This window comes from Oncorhynchus clarkii, chromosome 31 (genome assembly GCF_045791955.1).
Source record: "Oncorhynchus clarkii lewisi isolate Uvic-CL-2024 chromosome 31, UVic_Ocla_1.0, whole genome shotgun sequence".
NCBI lineage: Eukaryota > Metazoa > Chordata > Actinopteri > Salmoniformes > Salmonidae > Oncorhynchus > Oncorhynchus clarkii.
The window spans coordinates 15,860,660-15,879,005 of record NC_092177.1 but is presented as its reverse complement, the minus strand read 5'-3'; the positions used below and the strand labels follow the sequence as shown (position 1 = coordinate 15,879,005).

The 18,346-nt window shown below is 45.6% G+C and overlaps 3 protein-coding genes across 6 annotated transcripts in view; 2 read left to right on the top strand and 1 right to left on the bottom strand.

The window, feature by feature from the left end:
• The window catches only part of LOC139390422 (fermitin family homolog 3-like), a 15,628-nt gene extending 8,804 nt beyond the window's left edge, over positions 1 to 6,824 (top strand). For both annotated transcript variants that reach the window (XM_071137539.1, XM_071137538.1), the window contains exons 5-15: positions 1,455 to 1,623; positions 1,732 to 1,834; positions 2,086 to 2,193; positions 3,756 to 3,890; positions 4,144 to 4,190; positions 4,360 to 4,484; positions 4,680 to 4,786; positions 4,931 to 5,143; positions 5,686 to 5,810; positions 6,026 to 6,167; positions 6,352 to 6,824. In XM_071137539.1, the coding sequence (XP_070993640.1) occupies positions 1,455 to 1,623; positions 1,732 to 1,834; positions 2,086 to 2,193; positions 3,756 to 3,890; positions 4,144 to 4,190; positions 4,360 to 4,484; positions 4,680 to 4,786; positions 4,931 to 5,143; positions 5,686 to 5,810; positions 6,026 to 6,167; positions 6,352 to 6,531 (1,454 nt within the window). In that variant the 3' untranslated portion in view covers positions 6,532 to 6,824. The remainder of the gene's footprint in view (positions 1 to 1,454; positions 1,624 to 1,731; positions 1,835 to 2,085; positions 2,194 to 3,755; positions 3,891 to 4,143; positions 4,191 to 4,359; positions 4,485 to 4,679; positions 4,787 to 4,930; positions 5,144 to 5,685; positions 5,811 to 6,025; positions 6,168 to 6,351) is intronic.
• Positions 6,787 to 10,185, bottom strand: LOC139390423 (tRNA phosphotransferase 1). Of its 2 annotated transcripts, XM_071137541.1 has the most exons (8): positions 10,099 to 10,152; positions 9,815 to 9,883; positions 8,592 to 8,673; positions 8,265 to 8,434; positions 7,869 to 8,046; positions 7,636 to 7,692; positions 7,419 to 7,529; positions 7,057 to 7,309 (listed from the first exon to the last, which is right to left on the bottom strand). In XM_071137541.1, the coding sequence occupies exons 2-8, from the start codon at positions 9,869 to 9,871 to the stop codon at positions 7,287 to 7,289; spliced, it is 678 nt and encodes a 225-aa protein (XP_070993642.1). In that variant the 5' UTR covers positions 9,872 to 9,883; positions 10,099 to 10,152; the 3' UTR covers positions 7,057 to 7,286. The 2 variants fall into 2 exon arrangements, with proteins under 2 accessions (XP_070993641.1, XP_070993642.1); XM_071137540.1 differs by having other exon boundaries at positions 6,787 to 7,309; positions 9,815 to 10,185.
• Positions 10,186 to 10,242: 57 nt separating this feature from the next.
• On the top strand, positions 10,243 to 14,795 carry LOC139390421 (zinc finger and BTB domain-containing protein 3-like). Of its 2 annotated transcripts, none has more exons than XM_071137536.1 (2): positions 10,243 to 10,264; positions 11,376 to 14,795. In XM_071137536.1, the coding sequence occupies exon 2, from the start codon at positions 11,378 to 11,380 to the stop codon at positions 13,193 to 13,195; it is 1,818 nt and encodes a 605-aa protein (XP_070993637.1). In that variant the 5' UTR covers positions 10,243 to 10,264; positions 11,376 to 11,377; the 3' UTR covers positions 13,196 to 14,795. The 2 variants fall into 2 exon arrangements, with proteins under 2 accessions (XP_070993637.1, XP_070993638.1); XM_071137537.1 differs by lacking the exon at positions 10,243 to 10,264 and adding an exon at positions 10,434 to 11,054 and having other exon boundaries at positions 11,376 to 13,427.
• The last annotated feature ends 3,551 nt before the right edge of the window (positions 14,796 to 18,346 follow it).

Sequence of the window (18,346 nt, the reverse complement as noted above, 5' to 3'; positions counted from 1 at the left end):
TCAGCAGCAGTAATGGTATTAGATGTAGTAGTAGCAGTAGTAGCAGCAGTAGTAGTAGCAGCAATAGTTGTGTTGGTAGTAGTAGTAGCAGCAGCAGTAGTAACAGTAGTAGCATAACTAGAAGTAGCAGTGGTAGTCTTAAAAGTAGTAGTAGTGCTGTTGGTAGCAGTAGTATTGGTAGTAGCAGTAGTAGCAGAAGTAGCAGTAATAGTAGTAGTTTAAGCAGTAGTAGTAGCTGTAGTAGTAGCCATAGTAGTAGTAGTAGTAGTAGTAGCAGTAGTAACAGCAGAAGTAGTATTAGCAGTAGTAGTTTTAGCAGTAGTAGTAGCAGTAGTAGTAGCAGTAGTAGTAGTAGTAGTAGTAATAGTAGCAGTAGTAGTAGCCCTAGTAGTAGTAGTAGTAGCGGTAGTAGCAGTAGTAGTAATAGTAGCAGTAGGAGTAGTAGTAGCATCAGCAGTAGTAGTGGTAGTAGTAGTAGCAGCAGCAGTAGTAGGAGTAGCATAGGAGTAGCATAACTAGTAGTAGCAGTGGTAGTCATAAAAGTAGTAGTAGTACTGTTGGTAGCAGTAGTATTGGTAGTAGCAGTAGTAGCATAAGTAGCAGTAGTAGTAGTAGTAGTAGTTGTAGTAGCAGTGGTAGAAGCATCAATAGTAATAGTACTAGTAAGAGTAGCAGTAGTAGTAGTAGTAGCAGTAGTAGCATAAGTAGCAGTAGTAGTAGTAGTAGTTGTAGTAGCAGTGGTAGAAGCATCAATAGTAATAGTACGAGTAGCAGTAGTAGTAGTAGTAGCATTAGCAGCAGTAGTAGTAGTAGCAGTAGCAGTGGTAGAAGCAATAGTAATAGCAGCAGTAGTAGTAGTAGTAGTTGTTGTTTTAGCAGTAGTAGCAGTAGTAGTAGTAGTATCAGCAGCAGTAGTAGTAGAAGTAGCCGTAGTAGTGGTATTAGATGTAGTAGCAGTAGTAGCAGCAGTAGCAGCAGTAGTAGTAGTAGTAGCAGCAATAGTTGTGGTGGTAGTAGTAGTATTAGAAGCAGCAGCAGTAGTAACAGTAGTAGCATAACTAGAAGTAGCAGTGGTAGTCTTAAAAGTAGTAGTAGTGCTTTTGGTAGCAGTAGTATTGGTAGTAGCAGTAGTAGCAGAAGTAGCAGTAATAGTAGCAGTAGTAGTAGCAGTTGTAGTTTTAGCAGTAGTATCAGCAGCAGTAGTAGAAGTAGCCGTAGTAGTCGTAGTATTGGTAGCAGTAGTATTGGTAGTAGCAGTAGTAACAGAAGTAGCAGTAGTAGTGCTAGCAGCAGTAGCAGTAGTTGTAGCAGTAGTAGTAGCTGTAGTAGTAGTAGTAAGTGTAGTAGTAGTAATAGTAGCAGCAGTTGTAGTAGCAGTCGTAATAGTAGTAGGGTCTAGATATATTTGTTATTGTAGCCAATATTGACCCTGGCCTGTTTCCCTTCCTACCCAGTGTCCCGCCCCTGCTTGTATAATGGAATGCCTGCCCATTTCGCTGACTCCCTTCAGACTGAGAAGGTGTACAAGATGCTGTCAGTCTCCCAGCCTGCTCCTGCCCCAGAGGCCATCGCTAAGCTGTACCGTCCCGCCAGTGTGGTAGACAAGGCCCACATCCACAGCAGGTAGACATACAGACACAGACATACACACACACACATGTTTTCTCTGTCTCTATCTCCACTTCTCTCTGTAGTCGCCTTTCGTTCTAACTAATTTCTCCTATCTCTCAGGTGGCTGGACTCTTCTCGTTCACTGATGCAGCAGGGAGTTCAGGAGAATGACAGGCTCTGGCTGCGCTTCAAATACTACTGCTTCCATGACCTGGAGCCCAAGGTGCGTGTGTCAGTGAGTGATATAGAGAATGAAAAGTGAAAGTTGGATTGGAAATAGCCTCTAAAATAGAAGTGTGAACTCTACTCTCGAATCTGACTATCTGGGTTTCACTGCCTCGCTTCTGTCTTCTCGTCTGACCTCTTGTTTCTTTTTCTCACTCTTTCTTCTCTCTCCCCTTTCTCTCCCTCTTTCTCTGCCTCCTCACTTTTCTCTATGCCCCTCACCTCTCCCCCTCCCTCCCTCCCTCTCAGTATGATGTGGTGCGCCTGACCCAGATGTATGAGCAGGCTCGCTGGGCCATCCTACTGGAGGACATAGACTGTACTGAGGAGGAGATGCTGCTGTTTGGAGCTATACAGGTACACAGGATGGATACTTCCTAGACATGTGTCTTCATGCTAGTACCTGAAGCCCAACAATCCTGAATCCCCAAAAGAGAGCATCAACTGTCAAAATGAGATACTGTCATTGTACAGTAAATCAGATAAACAGGGCTTTTGGAAAGTATTCAGACCCCTTGACTTTTTCCACATTTTGTTACGTTACAGTCTTATTCTAAAATTGATTAAATAAATAAAAATCTTCATCATTCAACACACAATATCCCAAAATGACAAAGCAAAACCAGGTTTTTCGATATTTTTGTGAATTTATAAAAAATAAAAAACAGAAATTCTTTATTTCCATAAGTATTCAAACACTTCTCTATGAGACTCGAAATTGAGCTCAGCTGCATCCAGTTTCCATTGATCATCCTTGAGATGTTTCTACAACTTGATTGGAGTCCACCTGTGGTAAACTCAACTGATTGCAAAGACCAAGCCAAGAGGTTGAAGGAATTGTCCGTAGAGCTTTGAGACAGGATTGTGTTGAGGCACAGACCTGGGGAAGGGCACCAAAAAATGGCTGCAGCATTGAAGATCGCCAAGAACACAATGGCCTCCATCATTCTTAAATGGAATAAGTTTGGAACCACCAAGACTCTACCTAGAGCTGGCCGCCCAGCCAAACAGAGCAATCGGAGGAGAAGGGCCTTCGTCAGGGAGGTGAACAGGAACCCGATGGCTACTCTGACAGAGCTCTAGAGTTCCTCTGTGGAGACGGGAGAACCTTCCAGAAGGACAACCATCTCTGCAGCACTCCACCAATCAGGCCTTTACGGTAGAGTGTCCAGACTGAAGCTACTCCTCAGTAAAAGGCACATAACAGCCTGCTTGGAGTTTGCCAAAAAGGCACCTAAAGACTCTCAGACCTTGAGAAACAAGATTCTCTGGTCTGATGAAACCAAGATGGAACTCTTTGGCATGAATACCAAGCGTCACGTCTGGAGGAAACCTGACACCATCCCTACGGTGAAGCATGGTGGTGGCAGCATCATGCTGTGGGGATGTTTTTCAGCAGCAGGGACTGGGAGACTAGTCAGGATTGAGGCAAAGATTAACAGAACAAAATACAGAGAGATCCTTGATGAAAACCTGCTCCAGAGCGCTCAGGACCTCAGACTGGGGCGAAGGTTAACCTTCCAACATGTCAACAACCCTAAGCACACAGCCAAGACAATGCAGGAGTTGCATCTGAATGTCCTTGAGTGGCCCAGCCAGAGCCCAGACTTGAACCCGATCGAACATCTCTGAAGAGACCTGAAAATAGCTGTACAGCAACGCCCCCATCCAACTTGACAGAGCTTGAGAGGATCTGCAGAGAGGAATGGGAGAAACTCCCCAAATGCAGGTGTCCCTGTATTTTATGTGGAAATTTGCAAACATTTCTAAAAACGTGTTTTTGCTTTGTCATTATGGGGTATTGTGTGTAGCTTGATGAGGAAAAAACAATTAATTACATTTTAGAATAAGGCTGTAATGTACTGTAACATCACCACAATCATGTACTGACGTATAACTGGCCTGTGTTGTCCCCCCAGTACCACATCAACAAGCTGTCCCTGTCGGAGCCCCAGACGATGACCTCCAGTCCAGCCATGGATGACCTGGACTCAGCCCTACAGGGTCTGGAGGTCAAGCTGGATGGGGCAGAGAGCAGCCCCCAAGACATGCTAGTCAGAACATTATGACTCTTTATTCCACCTGACAGAAACATGTCCCACAACATATTGCATTGTGAAGTCAAAATATATGTGTTTGTGAATATGTATTTCAGTTATGTATTTGACTTTAGATAAATAAAGTAGCCTCAGTAGAATGACATAAGATTTTATCCACACAGGGGAACAAGATGCCAGAATGATTTCCCATGCCAATTTGAAAAGTCAGACATGGAATCATTAGCATGTTACTTTGTCTTCAACACAGGAGAACCTGACTGCCCCAGAGCTGAATGATTATTTGAAGATATTCCGGTAAGAGCCAACATTTATGTGAAAACAATTCTGATTCCTCAATTACCTACTCTATATTTATAATGGAACACACCAAATTACACACACAAACACGCACAATCAGCATACCCACACCCACACACACAGCATCTGAAGCATAATAACAGTAATAAGTGTACTTCTGTATCAGGCCCAAGAGGTTGACTCTGAAGGGATACAAGCAGTACTGGTTCAAGTTTAAGGATGCCTCCATCTCCTACTATAAGAGCAAAGAGGAGAGCCTGGGAGAACCCATTCAACAGATCAACCTGAAAGGTATGAAGCAGACACTGAGGGAGAATCTCAATTGCATTTCCTTGATTTCTTGCATCCTCGTTCTCAAAACCCATTGGATGAGAAGGTCGGAGAAGGAATCAAGGAAATGCAATTGAGATTCTCCCTTAAATCCAATGTATTTTGTCTCTTTCACCTGCTTATACAAACAGTAAAATTACCTTTCATCTTTTTCAGGCTGTGAGGCTGCTCCCGATGTGAACGTCGCTGGACAGAAGTTCTGCATCAAACTTCTGATTCCAGCTCCAGAGGGCATGAACGAGGTCTACCTGCGCTGTGAAAATGTGGGTTACACACACATACACTGCCAGATACATGAGTAGTACATTTCTTACAATCTAAGATCCACGATAAGGTCTAAGATCTTGCCCATGATTGAAGTATACGTCGCTCTGTTTATCTTTCGCTCGCTCGCTCTCTCTCTCCAGGAGGAGCAGTATTCCAGGTGGATGGCAGCCTGTCGTCTGGCCTCTAAAGGGAAGAGTCTGGCAGACAGGTTGTTCCAGAGCGAGGTCCAGAGCATCCTCTCCTTCCTGGCTATGCAGCAGACCAACCCCAACACACACACCGATGACAGCATGAGCATCAACACACACAGCCTGGTCTCTCCACGCTACAGCAAGAAGTACAAGGTCAAACAGGTAACACGTAGTGATGAACATCTTCATCATGTGTGTACCAATGATAAACCCTGATGAACTACATCATGATACACAAGTTGACAAAATAAAGGAAACATAAAGTGTCCTAATGGGGCGTTTGGCCAGAACAGCTTCAATGCACCTTGGCATAGATTCTACAAGTGTCTGGAACTCTATTGGAGGGATGTGACACCATTCTTCCATAAGAAATCCCATTAGTATGTGTTTTGTTGATGGTGGAAAATATTGTCTCAGGCGCCCCACCAGATTCTCCCATGTTTAATTGGGTTAAGATCTTGTGACTGAAACGGCCATGGCATATGGCTTACATAGTTTTATTGGTGTTTACCTTGCCAAGAAAATTCAACCCACACCATGAGAGCCGCCAGAACCTTAATTTACAAGTGTTTCCTTTATTTTGGCAGGTACCTGTATATCAAACACAGTACAACTCAGTTGAGTCACCACTTGAAAGACCATTATACCTCCCTCTAACCCCACATAATATAACCTTGACCCTCTCTCTCTCTGGCCATGCCCAGTTGACCCCTCGTATCCTGGAGGCATATCAGAACGTGGCTCAGCTCTCCCTGACTGACGCCCTCCTCCGCTTCCTCCAGATCTGGCAGGCCCTGCCAGACTTTGGAATTTCCTTCGTGGTGGTGAGGTAAGGAGGATCTGGCAACCCAGTGTATTACATGTTTCACAGCGAGGCTAGTCTCGGTATCTAGAACCAAATATTGCGTGCACTAGCTAGGCAGATACCTCAATTTACATTTATGTAAAGTCTATCACCAAAGATTAGTGAGAGGCTAAGGGCTGGTCAAATGATAAATTATTGTGGTGAAGTTGCGTCTAGTGGCTGGTCTCTGACCCATTTAGGTTCAAGGGCAGCAGGAAGGACGAGGTGCTAGGCATCGCCCCCAACCGTCTGATCCGTATCGACTTGGGGGTGGGAGACGTGGTCAAGACATGGCGCTACAACAACATGAGGCAGTGGAACGTCAACTGGGACATACGACAGGTGACCTGACTCGTCAATCAAACAATCAATTAAAATGTTCACATTTTTCTGCACATAATCTTCTTTAGTAATCTACATCACCAAATACACACTGAACACTGTCTCTGTTACCCTTTTTTATGGGCATTTAGCATTTTCTCATATTTTCTGGGTGTGTGTGTGTGTGTGTGTTACGAACTCTCAGGTGGCGATAGAGTTTGATGGGAACGTGAACATGGCGTTCAGTTGTGTGACGGCTGACTGTAAGATCGTCCATGAGTTCATTGGAGGCTACATCTTCATGTCAACACGCAGCCGTGACCAGAGTGACACGCTCAACGAAGAGCTCTTCCACAAGCTGACAGGGGGCCACGAAGCTCTGTGACACCCTCAACCCCCACCCCTCCCAGTAATATACAGCAGCTATATCCCAAGGAGCAATCTATACATCAGATACACCAGTGGACAGTTTGAGTGTTTAAGGGTGCGCCTGCAGCAGCCTTGAAGAGAAATGACAACCAGTCCACCCTGGGATCCTAAAAGACATGCAGTTGCTTGTTCAATAAATCAAGGAAGAGTTGCCCATGAATATAGTCTAATAGAAAATGATTAACAATGTAAAGAATTGTCAATTCTGAAATCCAGAATTAAATATGTTTATTGACATATATAAAACAGTGACAGGTGTTTTAATTTCCAGATGAGGCATTTGGCTTGATGGTTGTGTCCTTAAGAGTATGGTGGCAGAGTTTCCTGAAATGTGACTGACGGCACATGAAGCCGCAGGCAGTGTGTGTGTCTCTGTGGAGCAGTTGAGACTGTCCGTTGGCAAACCCACAGCTTGTGCCTGCTGGTTCCCATCTGATAGCATCCTCTGTATCTTTGTCATGTGACAATATTATCAGGAATACCAGTCAGTCTCTGTGCCTGTACTGTGTCCTGTATGGTATTAGAGCTGTTGTTGAGTTGTTGTTGAGGGTGTTTTCAGTCTCAGTCTTATTCACCCAGAGTCTTCAGGGTTCTGGTCCCGAACAGTATTGGTTACCATGGAAACAATCTAGACAGAACTGGAAATCAACAGCCGTCTGGTGACAAATTCAGCCAAGTCTTTACCTCCAAAGCACAGATGACCCTCTTCACCTACTCCAGTGGCAGAATACTCTCTGAAACAGAAGATTTCTATAATTTGTCAATATTCACTTCCCTCTCTATCCATCCCTCCCATCTAACATCATTCTCTTCATGAGTGTGTGTCGTGTGTGAGGTACTCACGTGTGGGTATTAGTTTTAGGGCACGGCTGAAGTATCGGGGAAGTAGTTTCCCCTCAGTGTCCCCAGGTGTCAGCAATACACCGTTCTCCGACCAGAAGAACTGGATACCCTCTGCAGAAGAAACAAAAACACACAAAGGAATATACTCATGCATTTAGACATGAGAGCACTACAATGGCAGCACTCTGCTACTGTAAATGACCTCGGTTGAGCTTACCAGACAATGCTTTGGGGACGTCAATGAATATGGCCAAGTCACAGTCTCTCCTCATGCCTGAAGCAAAAAGATACAGACATCAAAACGAAGCCCATCTATGACAGGCTCTATGAGAAGTTACCCAGACCCAGAAATCCTTTATTGAACATGCTTTTAAATCCAGGAGTAGGCTATGATCCAGGAGTATTTCAGCCAAAATACTTTCACAGTGCTTTTTCCCCCATCTCCCTTACCGCTGATGACCCCGTCCTCCCCCGGTAGGCCCAGGGCCAGGTGTATGTGTGTTCTGTTCATGCGGCTGAGGCCCTCGGAGCGGATGGAGGGCCAGAGGCGGAGATAGGAGCCATGGATTCCCTCCCTGGGACAATCAGGAGAACCAGGCTGTACAGCCTTCAGGTCCAGATCACACACCTGCCCAGACAGACAGACACACAGCAGACCCTTACTACTGACACTAGACCTGGCACTGTTTAGCCATTGTTTATGACCCCGTCATGCTCCAATTAGGGATGCGTCAGAAATGGCACCCTATTCTCTATAGTGCACAAGTCTTGACCCTAAGTGGGCTGAGCTCTGGCCAAAATAAATGCACTATATTAGAAATAGGGTGCCCTAGATATTTTTCCTACCTGCACAGAGTGTCCCTGATTGGCTCGGATCTGCAGCCGTCCGTCCTCAGGGTGAGGGCGGAGCTTGAATCGCTGCTTGTCATTGGTGGCCACAACTCTCTCCACATCCTCCAATGAGAAGGTGTGGAACTGTGCATGTGCCAGTAGGTCCTCCACAAATAGGAAGCCATCTAGGGACAATGAGGGACAGCATTATTATTCAGACCTAAATGAGGAGTACAGATTGTAGATTACACGTCATGTTATTTATGCAGCAATATGAAATGCTGGTATAGTGGTAACTATTATAAGATAGACAAAATGCAGCCAAATAAACTGCTTTTATACCAGGATTCATGTGAAGTCCCATTTGATTGGCTCCATGGCGCAGGGCAAAGGACAAAGACTTGGAGAGGCGGACATCCTTGTCCTGAAAAGCAACACATGCACACAGGTTGTGACCCACGTACAAAAAATACTACAGTATAGTATGGTAAATACTATAGTATTCACTGTAGTGTTTTTGCAGACTTTAGTCCAACAATACTGTAGTGTATACTGTAGCAATTACTGTATAAATACTCCAGTAAAATAAAACTTTAGTATATACTATAGTGATGACTGTAGTGTTTTTGAGGATTGTAGTATACTGTAGTATTTACGCGTACATTACTGTAGTAAAGGGGTGTCGAACTCATTCAAATCAAATATATCCATAGTTTTTGAAATTTCAATGTGCCTTAGCGAGCTGGACAGTCAAGAAACTGTATCAATATATGTCCATTGACTGTGCTCAGTGATTATTAGCGAGCTGGACAGTCAAGAAACTGTATCAATCAATATAAGTTCAAATCAAATAAAATTTTATTGGTCACATACACATGATTAGCAGATGTTAATGCGAGTGTAGCGAAATGCTTGTGCTTCTAGTTCCGAGAATGCAGTAATAACCAACGAGTAATCTAACCTAACAATTCCAGAACTACTACCTTATACACACAAGTGTAAAGGGATAAAGAATATGTACATAAAGATATATGAATGAGTGATGGTACAGAACGGCATAGGCAAGATGCAGTAGATGGTATCGATAACAGTATATACATATGAGATGAGTAATGTAGGGTATGTAAACATATAAAAGTGGCCTTGTTTAAAGAACAAAATACTGCATAGTTTCCTAGGAACGCGAAGCGAGGCGGCCATCTCTGTCGGCGCCGGAAATCAAGTTCATTGTCATTTCTACACAGTTTTGGCCCGTATGTTTGACACCCCTGCTATAGTAGACCTATTTACTATAGTGTTGTTGTTTTATTATATTTGACATAGAAGTTCTCCTTCAGGGAACCTACTGGAGAAAAACTAAAACAGCTCATTTTCCATAACCTGTAGTTAGGCCAGGGGTCTGACTCAGAGCTTCTGCTCTTTCTATAACCTGTAGGGAAAACAATATCTCCAGATGCTTTCCAGTACCCTGCTACTAGCTATAATATAATTGGAGAAGGAATAATGCAATATATAGAAATAGGGTACAGCCCAAACGGGACTAATATCTGTCTCTCTCCTCTTACCTCTACACGATTACCTCGCCTCCCCCTTCCTCCACGTCCTCTTCCTCCACGGTCCATGTACAGTTATTTCTGTCGGTTTAACGTGGAATGGATCTCTCTCAACTGTCATTACAGTAGGCTACACAGCAAGGCAAGCTACCACAATGATTCAAATGGTATAGTGCCCGACATGCCTACTAAACATGCCAATTGCCATGCGTACTAAAGATATGTTCGCACATTCAAAGCGCAATGTTGAATGTTCGCAAGTAAGCACAATCAACAACTGTGGTCGTACAACTCACTGGCAAAATAAACATTTACATATATGGTAAAAACAGAACGAAATGTAAACAAGCAGGCACATTCCACTTCCACTTTGTTCAGACTCCAACCAGTAGGTGGCAGTAAGTTACTTTATCTCTTTGTTTTGTGTCAATAAAGCCAGGATAGAGGCTACGTCTTTAGCAGGTAAGAATATATTGTAGCAACTGGCCAATGATTGAGTGAAATATAACAATCATGTTTCTAACTACATTTTGGTACATGTCCCTATAAAGCCTTTATGAAGTGATATGAAACATGTTTATTTAGAGATGTACGGGCTAATATTTTCATAATTCAGTGTCAGCAAGCTAACAGTTAGCTGGCTAACATTGGGCCAGCTAGCATCAAAACAGCTGTAAACATTCAAATACATGAATCACTCATGTTTATCGCGCACTTACTCGCTACTAAGAACCTGTAATGTTTTCTAGTTATGAACAACCGTGCTTGATGTGTAGCTATCGAAAATGACTGATCGTTATGTCTTGCCTGCAGCGCTTGTTGGGAAGAGAAGCATGAGGGGTTTCTTGCCTTCACCAAGCATACAACCAATGCCTGACGACTAAGGTCGGAAGCGATAGCCTTTTTTAGAATCCAAGAGTTTAATACTTATACACTCGTCTCTAACATGTAACGTTAGGCTCAACGTTCTGTATATGTTTGGTATTTCCGGTTTTTATTTTGAATAGTGATTATGGCTGAGCCTAACCGAACCACACAGCTGATTGCAAGGACACGTGCTTTGGTCGACTATGTTCGGTTACATTCTGCTATTGTTGACATATTGTGCATCACCTCCCATACATGAAGAGATTGAAAATACAATTGACAACCTACCGGTGTCGCAAAAAATTGGGTAAACAACCCTTTCTTGTGGATACCCTGCCTCCACCTCTTACCGCCAAAAGGACCAACAGCATGTACAACCGGTAGAGTAAGTGTACATTTCATTTTATTGGCCTGTAGAGACTACTGCATCTTTTCTAGGGCGACTTCAGTCAGACTGATAATCCATGGAGTAACCATGGCAAGTCTGATGTTTAGACAAGGGTGGCGAGTCCAATCAAAGTTCTCTGAAGTATATTGATTGCCAGTGTGAGGGAGCACACTGTAACACTTCAGTAGGTGCTTCACTGGTTCTTTGTTTCTTACATGTCATCCTATCCATCAGACTCCCTTGTAACTCATTCTCCTCTCTCTCTTCCTTCTCTCCTTCCTATGTCCCCCTCTCCCTCCCCTTTCTCTCTCTCCACAGACATGGAGTTCCCCCAACACTCCCTGCAGCTTCTGTCAGGTCTGCGTTCTCAGCGTCAGCGTAGGTTCCTGTGCGACTGCACCGTCCTCGTGGGTTCCTCCCGTTTCCTGGCCCACCGGGCTGTCCTGGCCTCCTGCTCTCCATTCTTCCACATGTTCTACTCCGATCCCCCTGGGTCCGCTGGTGCTGGCGGGGCCAGCTCAGTCACGCTGGACGGGGATATCGTGACAGCAGCGGCGTTCGGTCTGTTGTTAGACTTCATGTACGAAGGCGTGCTGAGGTTGGAGACCCCTCCCCCAGCAGAGGACGTGCTGGCGGCGGCGAGCTTCCTCCACATGAACGAGGTGGTCCGGGTGTGTAAGAGACGGCTACAGCACCGACCACCACCGGCTGAGGCAGACAGCACGCGCCCGGAGGAGAGTGGAGTGGCAGCAGTGGGCGGTAGTGGACCCGGGGTTGGCATGGCAACAGGAGCTGCCAAAGCGGTGGCGATGTCAGTGTCTCAGTCTGCATCAATGGCGTTGCAGAGAAGCCAGTTGGGCTCTTCTACAAGGTCAGAGAGGAGAGTGGAGGTTCCGGCGCACGCTCCTCTGAGTCCGGACATGGCCGACACCACCCAGCCTGGCATGGACCACGCTCTCACTCATGTGGGTGAGCTGGTTACCCTCTCCTCCGGTCCCTCTCTCCGACTGGGGGGTCTGAGTCAGGGAGAGGGTCAGGGAGGCTCGGCCCTCTGCAGCCCCTGCAGCTCCACAGAGTCATACAGTCACAGTAGCCACCAGCGCCAGCCCTCTTCATCAGCGGCATCACCAGTGGTACCTGTGACCCAGACTGATGGCTCCAGCTCCATGGTGGGGATACTGACCCAGTCTGACCACAGCAGCTCCTCCAGTCCAGAACATGACAGCCATAACCCTGTCTCTGACAACAAGAGCACAGTCATCACACCAGGCATGCAATGCCAGCAGCATGGTCTCAGTATCAACACACACCCTCAGATTAGAATACAGCATTCACTGTCACTACACCTCACCTCACCTCCCAACCTGAACCTTGTAACCCATCAGGGCCAAACCTCGACTCTGTCCAGGCCTGAAGGGCTGCAGCATGGGGGGTCAGAGAGGGAGAGCAGGGAGGTTAGTGAACACTCTAACATGGGGACTGTGGGAGTGGAGGAGCCCCTGGCAGGGAGAGGAGAAGTGGAGCAGGAGGATGGGGTGAAGGTAAAGGTGGAGGCCATAGTGATCTCAGATGAGGAGTTTGAGGAGATGGAAGGAGTGGTGATGAGGAGAGGAATAGAGGGGAGAGAACGAGGGATGATGATGGAGGTAGAGGACAGGAATGACTTTGATGATGATAGCCACAGAGATGAACTGAATAACCCCCACTTCCTCCCTTTTCACCCCCACCATGCCTTACTCCAGATGACCCACTCCCACCCCTCTGAGCCTCTCTCCTTCCCCCTCTCTCCCTCCGGACCCGGCACCACCTCCTCTGACGCTCCCCCTTTCCCCTCCTCCCTCTTCCCCTCTGTGAGCCAACATTCTGACCAGCCCGCCTACTTCCAGGATTCCATGGGGAACTACGTTGAGGACGTCCCCACGTGCAGCGTCTGTGGGAAGACGTTCTCGTGCGCGTACACCCTGAGGCGACACGCCATTGTGCACACGCGCGAGCGCCCCTACGAGTGCCGCTACTGTTACCGTAGCTACACGCAGTCAGGTGACCTGTACCGCCACATTAGGAAGGCTCATGACTCCAGCCTGCCAGCCAAACGCAGTAAGGGAGACACTGAGGAGGGCCATCCTCCAAACAGCTAGCTGTATACTTCTCCATACTAAAGAGAATGAAACATTATTTATGCCTTCCCCCTTCCAACACCAGACATCCTGGTCTTGCATGTCCGATCTGGGATACATTCAAAATTACTTTCCAAATGGTCTGAAAAATCCCAGAGGCCCAGACCTAGTGCCCAGACCTAGTGTGCAGGTTGAGGGAGGATTTAGAGCGTGTTGCCCTCCACCAGGATGGTCTTTTCAGACCTAGTGCGCAGGTTGAGGGAGGATTTAGAGCGTGTCGCCCAGATGTTGCCCTCCACCAGGATGGTCTTTTCAGATCTAGTGCCCAGACCTAGTGCGCAGGTTGAGGGAGGATTTAGAGCGTGTCGCCCAGATGTTGCCCTCCACCAGGATGGTCTTTTCAGACCTAGTGCCCAGACCTAGTGCGCAGGTTGAGGGAGGATTTAGAGCGTGTCGCCCAGATGTTGCCCTCCACCAGGATGGTCTTTTCAGACCTAGTGCCCAGACCTAGTGCACAGGTTGAGGGAGGATTTAGAGTGTGTCGCCCAGATGTTGCCCTCCACCAGGATGGTCTTTTCAGACCTAGTGCCCAGACCTAGTGCGCAGGTTGAGGGAGGATTTAGAGCGTGTCGCCCAGATGTTGCCCTCCACCAGGATGGTCTTTTCAGACCTAGTGGTGAGACAGGTGGTGCAAGCCAGACATGCACATGCCCGGGAATGAGCAGACCTGGCACTTGGTCAACTAGCTGGGTCTGCATTCCTGAGGGACAGGGGCCAGTGGTGTTTTAGCTATTTTAAATGGGACTTTCAAGACTTCTGTCTTTTACACATGTATCTGTACCAGATGTCTTACTATGACCTCAGTGCCAAAATAATTTGTGTATTGTACTACAGGTAACTGCCAAAATATAGAAACATAAGTAAATGAGAGACAAAGCATATTAAAAGCAGGGGCTTCCACACAGGTGTAGTTCCTGAGTTAATTAAACAATAACATCCCATCATGCTTATGGTCATGTATAAAAATGCTGGGCAGGCCATTATTTTGGCTACCATGGCCATGCCCCCATCCACAGGCTGGAGTGGTTACTGAATGGTTTGATGAGATGTGAACCATATGCCATGGCCGTCTCAGTCACCAGATATCAACCCAACTGAACAGTTATGGGAGATTCTGGAGCGGTGCCTGAGACAGCGTTTTCCACCACCATCAACAAAATACCAGATGGAATTTCTTGTGGAAGAATGGTGTCGCATCCCTCCACTAGAGTTCCAGACACTTGTAGAATCTATGCCAAGGTGCATTGAAGATGTTCTGGCTCGTGGAGGTCCAACGCCCTATTAAGATGCTTTATGTTTCCTTTATTTTGGCAGTTACCTGTATGTTATAATATATTCTAGATAGAAATCGGCAGTTGTCAAGGGTACAGTTTTTGTCAACACTAATAGCATAATTGTCTGATACTTCTATATAGAAATCTCCATTGTTGCCAACTTTCACGATTGGATGAGTATCATTACTACTTCATTGCTGTGAATAGAACATGGACAGTTCTTCAGTCCAACATATTTAGATATTTCCTTCCATTGGAGTATTGTTCAATAAATGACTTCAACACAATTACAATGGCCTATAATATGAGTAGAATTGGTGACAGAAATATACAACAAAAAGAACATGGTACAATTGCTACAGAGGTCACAAGAAACAGTAAGCACAATTCACCCCATGGATCTGTAAAAGATAGACACTCTCCATTACAACACTGTAAGGAGTATTCTACCCATTGTCTGGCCATTATTCCTATTTTCACAAGCAAAGCAATGGCTACTGAACACAACCAATGTGTTGAGGCAGTCTTCGGGCTGCAGCAGGAAAATGAGGGTAGAGAAGGCATTGATCTTTGCTTATGCCTCTTCCATGTCAGTCATCCACTGGCATGTGTATCTGTCAAAGATGAATCATGTGTTATTCCACAGGGGCTACATATGGTAACGCATGCTAATGGTCCTCTTAAAACAAATTATTGTTTTGCACACTCACCACTTTTGCCAGATCCGGCCAGGTCATTGCCATGACGATGCCGACATCAGAGTGTTGGTTTTCCACAACGGCTTATGTACAGAATGCATGAATGCAGCTACTGCTGCCTCAACGTACCATGTTTTCAGTCTTTGATGGTGGCTGTAAAGAACTGGGACACCTCTGCAGGGTAGTAGGTGAACAGGGTGGCATTCTGCCTGTCTCACTGAGTCCAGCTGTAACGTGGTCACACTGCAATTGGATGACATCCTGATAGCGAGTGGCAAAATGTCAGAAACATGTATATGGCTCATATGCACTATTATAGATTACAATACATTCCATTTATGGGCATTTGGGCCATCACACGTTGTTCCTATGTTTATCTTTAGCGGTTGTTACTTTCCACTTCCTCTCTCTTGCAACGTCATTTGAGTAGTCAGGATTTAGCGCAAAGACACACCTTGACCAGAACAGAAGGCAAGTTAGCTGGCTAAGGCATTGATCTTCCTTTGTAATATACCCCTCTGCGGATTTCAGCTTTAAGGAAAATGTATGCACTGCCGTGAATAAATATAAGATAAAACAGACCATTGACAAACCTATGATAACAGTATAATTGGCAAACGTTAGCTAGCTAGCGTGTCTATTCAATAATGCAATGGACTGATTCCCAAGCTCAGCCTGCAAGATTTTCTAGGGCACTTTCGCAAACAAAAATAATCGAAACATTTGGTTGACAATATTGATACAGTGTGTGGACTGAAAAACACAGTTACACTGTGTATATATATAAAACTCATAAACATATATTTCACTATCTACCTTTCAAAGGTTTTCCTCCAACTTCCACGTGGGCAAGTAAACTTTGACGTGTTGGATAAGAGCTTCTTCACCACAGGAAGACATGTTTTTTGGCGCGTGCAGTCAACTAATTTGGGGTATGTTGCCCCTTCTTATTTATTTTTTATTTCACCTTTATTTTACCAGGTAGGCCAGTTGAGAACAATTTCTTATTTACAAATGCGACTTGGCCAAGATAAAGCAAAGCAGTGCACATGGGATAAACAAACGTACAGTCAATAACACAATAGGAAAATCTATATACAGTGTGTGCAAATGTAGTAAGATTAGGGAGGTAAAGGCAATAAATAGGCCATAGTGGAAAAATAATTACAATTTAGCACTAACACCGTAGGGTTATATGTGCAGAAGATGAACTTGCAAGTAGAGATACTGGGGTGCAAAGGAGCAAAATAATAAATAACAATATGGGGATGAGGTAGTTGGGTGGGCTATTTACAGATGGGCTGTGTACAGGTGCAATGATTGGTAAGCTGCTCTGACAGCTGATGCTGAAAGTTGGTGAGGGAGATTCAGTGATTCAGAGATCCAGAGATCCAGCTTCAGTGATTTTTGCAATTTGTTCCAGTCATTGGCAGCAGAGAACTGGAAGGAAAGTCGGCCAAAGCAGGAGTTGGCTTTGGGGATGACCAGTGAAATAAACCTGCTGGAGCGCGTGCTACAGGTGGGTGCTGCTATGGTGACCAGTGAACTGAGATAAGGCGGGGCTTTACCTTTAAGACTTATAGATGACCTGGAGCCAGTGGGTTTGGCGACGAATATGAAGCAAGGGCCAGTCAACAAGAGCATACAGGTCGCAGTGGTGGGTAGTATATGGGGCTTTGGTGACAAAACAGATGGCACTGTGATAGACTGCATCCAATTTGCTGAGTAGAGTGTTGGAGGCTATTTTGTAAATGACATCACCGAAGTCAAGGATCAGTAGTCACTCAGTTTTACGAGGGTATGTTTGGCAGCATGAGTGAAGGATGCTTTGTTGCGAAATAGGAAGCCGATTCTAGATTTAATTTTGGATTGGAGATGCTTAATGTGAGTCTGGAAGGAGAGTTTACAGTCTAACCAGACACCTAGGTATTTGTAGTTGTCCACATATTCTAAGTCAGAACCGTCCAGAGTAGTGATGCTGGACGGGCGGGCGGGTACGGGCAGCGATCGGTTGAAGAGCATGCATTTAGTGTTACTTGCATTTAAATGCAGTTGGAGGCCACGGAAGGAGAGTTGTATGGCATTGAAACTCGTCTGGAGGTTTGTTAACACAGTGTCCAAAGAAGGAATAGATGTATACAGAATAGTGTTGTCTGCGTAAAGGTGGATCAGAGAATCATCAGCAGCAAGAGCGACATAATTGATGTATACAGAGAAAAGAGTCGGCCCGAGAATTGAATCCTGTGACACCCCCATGGAGACTGCCAGTCTCATTCCCTTTATTCTCATATTCTCCTTGTGTTCTCCCATTCCCTTTTCTTCCCCCCCCCCATCATGTTCAATTTCCTCCTCCTCCTCTCCTGTTGCTCCCTCCTCCATACTGAGTCATACCAGACTCTCCTCTTCTCCTGTTGCTCCCTCCTCCATACTGAGTCAGACCAGACTTACCTCTTCTCCTGTTGCTCCCTCCTCCATACTGAGTCAGACCAGACTCTCCTCTTCTCCTGTTGCTCCCTCCTCCATACTGAGTCAGACCAGACTCTCCTATTCTCCTGTTGCTCCCTCCTCCACACTCCCTACTCCTCCCTTTTGACTCATTGTCTATGCCCTATGACTCCCTGATTCCTGATTTGACTTGATTCCTTCATTTGACTCACCAACCCCTCCCTATGACTCAGGGACTCCTACTCCTTCTGTTTGTCTTGCTCTTTGCCTCCGATGTCAGCTTTGTACCATAGAGGCAGAAAATACTGAAGCCTCAGCAATAACCACCTCCCCGGATCCTGCAGAGGACCTGTCTGTTGCGCTATGCCCCGCTCTTCCTCCCTTCTTCCTCTTCCTCCTCTCCCTGCTGCTGACACTGTCTTTACTTTGCTTGTGGAGCAAGAAGACTTTCAATATCATCATCCTCATCTGTAACGGGATCTACAGACCATGAATAACCCTTCAGGGTTCTGCTGCTCGGTCCATGTCCACTTGACAGATGCACTGCACACACACACACACACACACACACAGATTTGAGTTCAACAATTACATTTAACAGGCAGCTAGGGCCAATGTTTACCCTTAGCTTGGGTTTAGTTGCTGGTACATTGTTAGTTAGTGTACAGTTGAGCAAGTTTAGATTGTATGAAGCA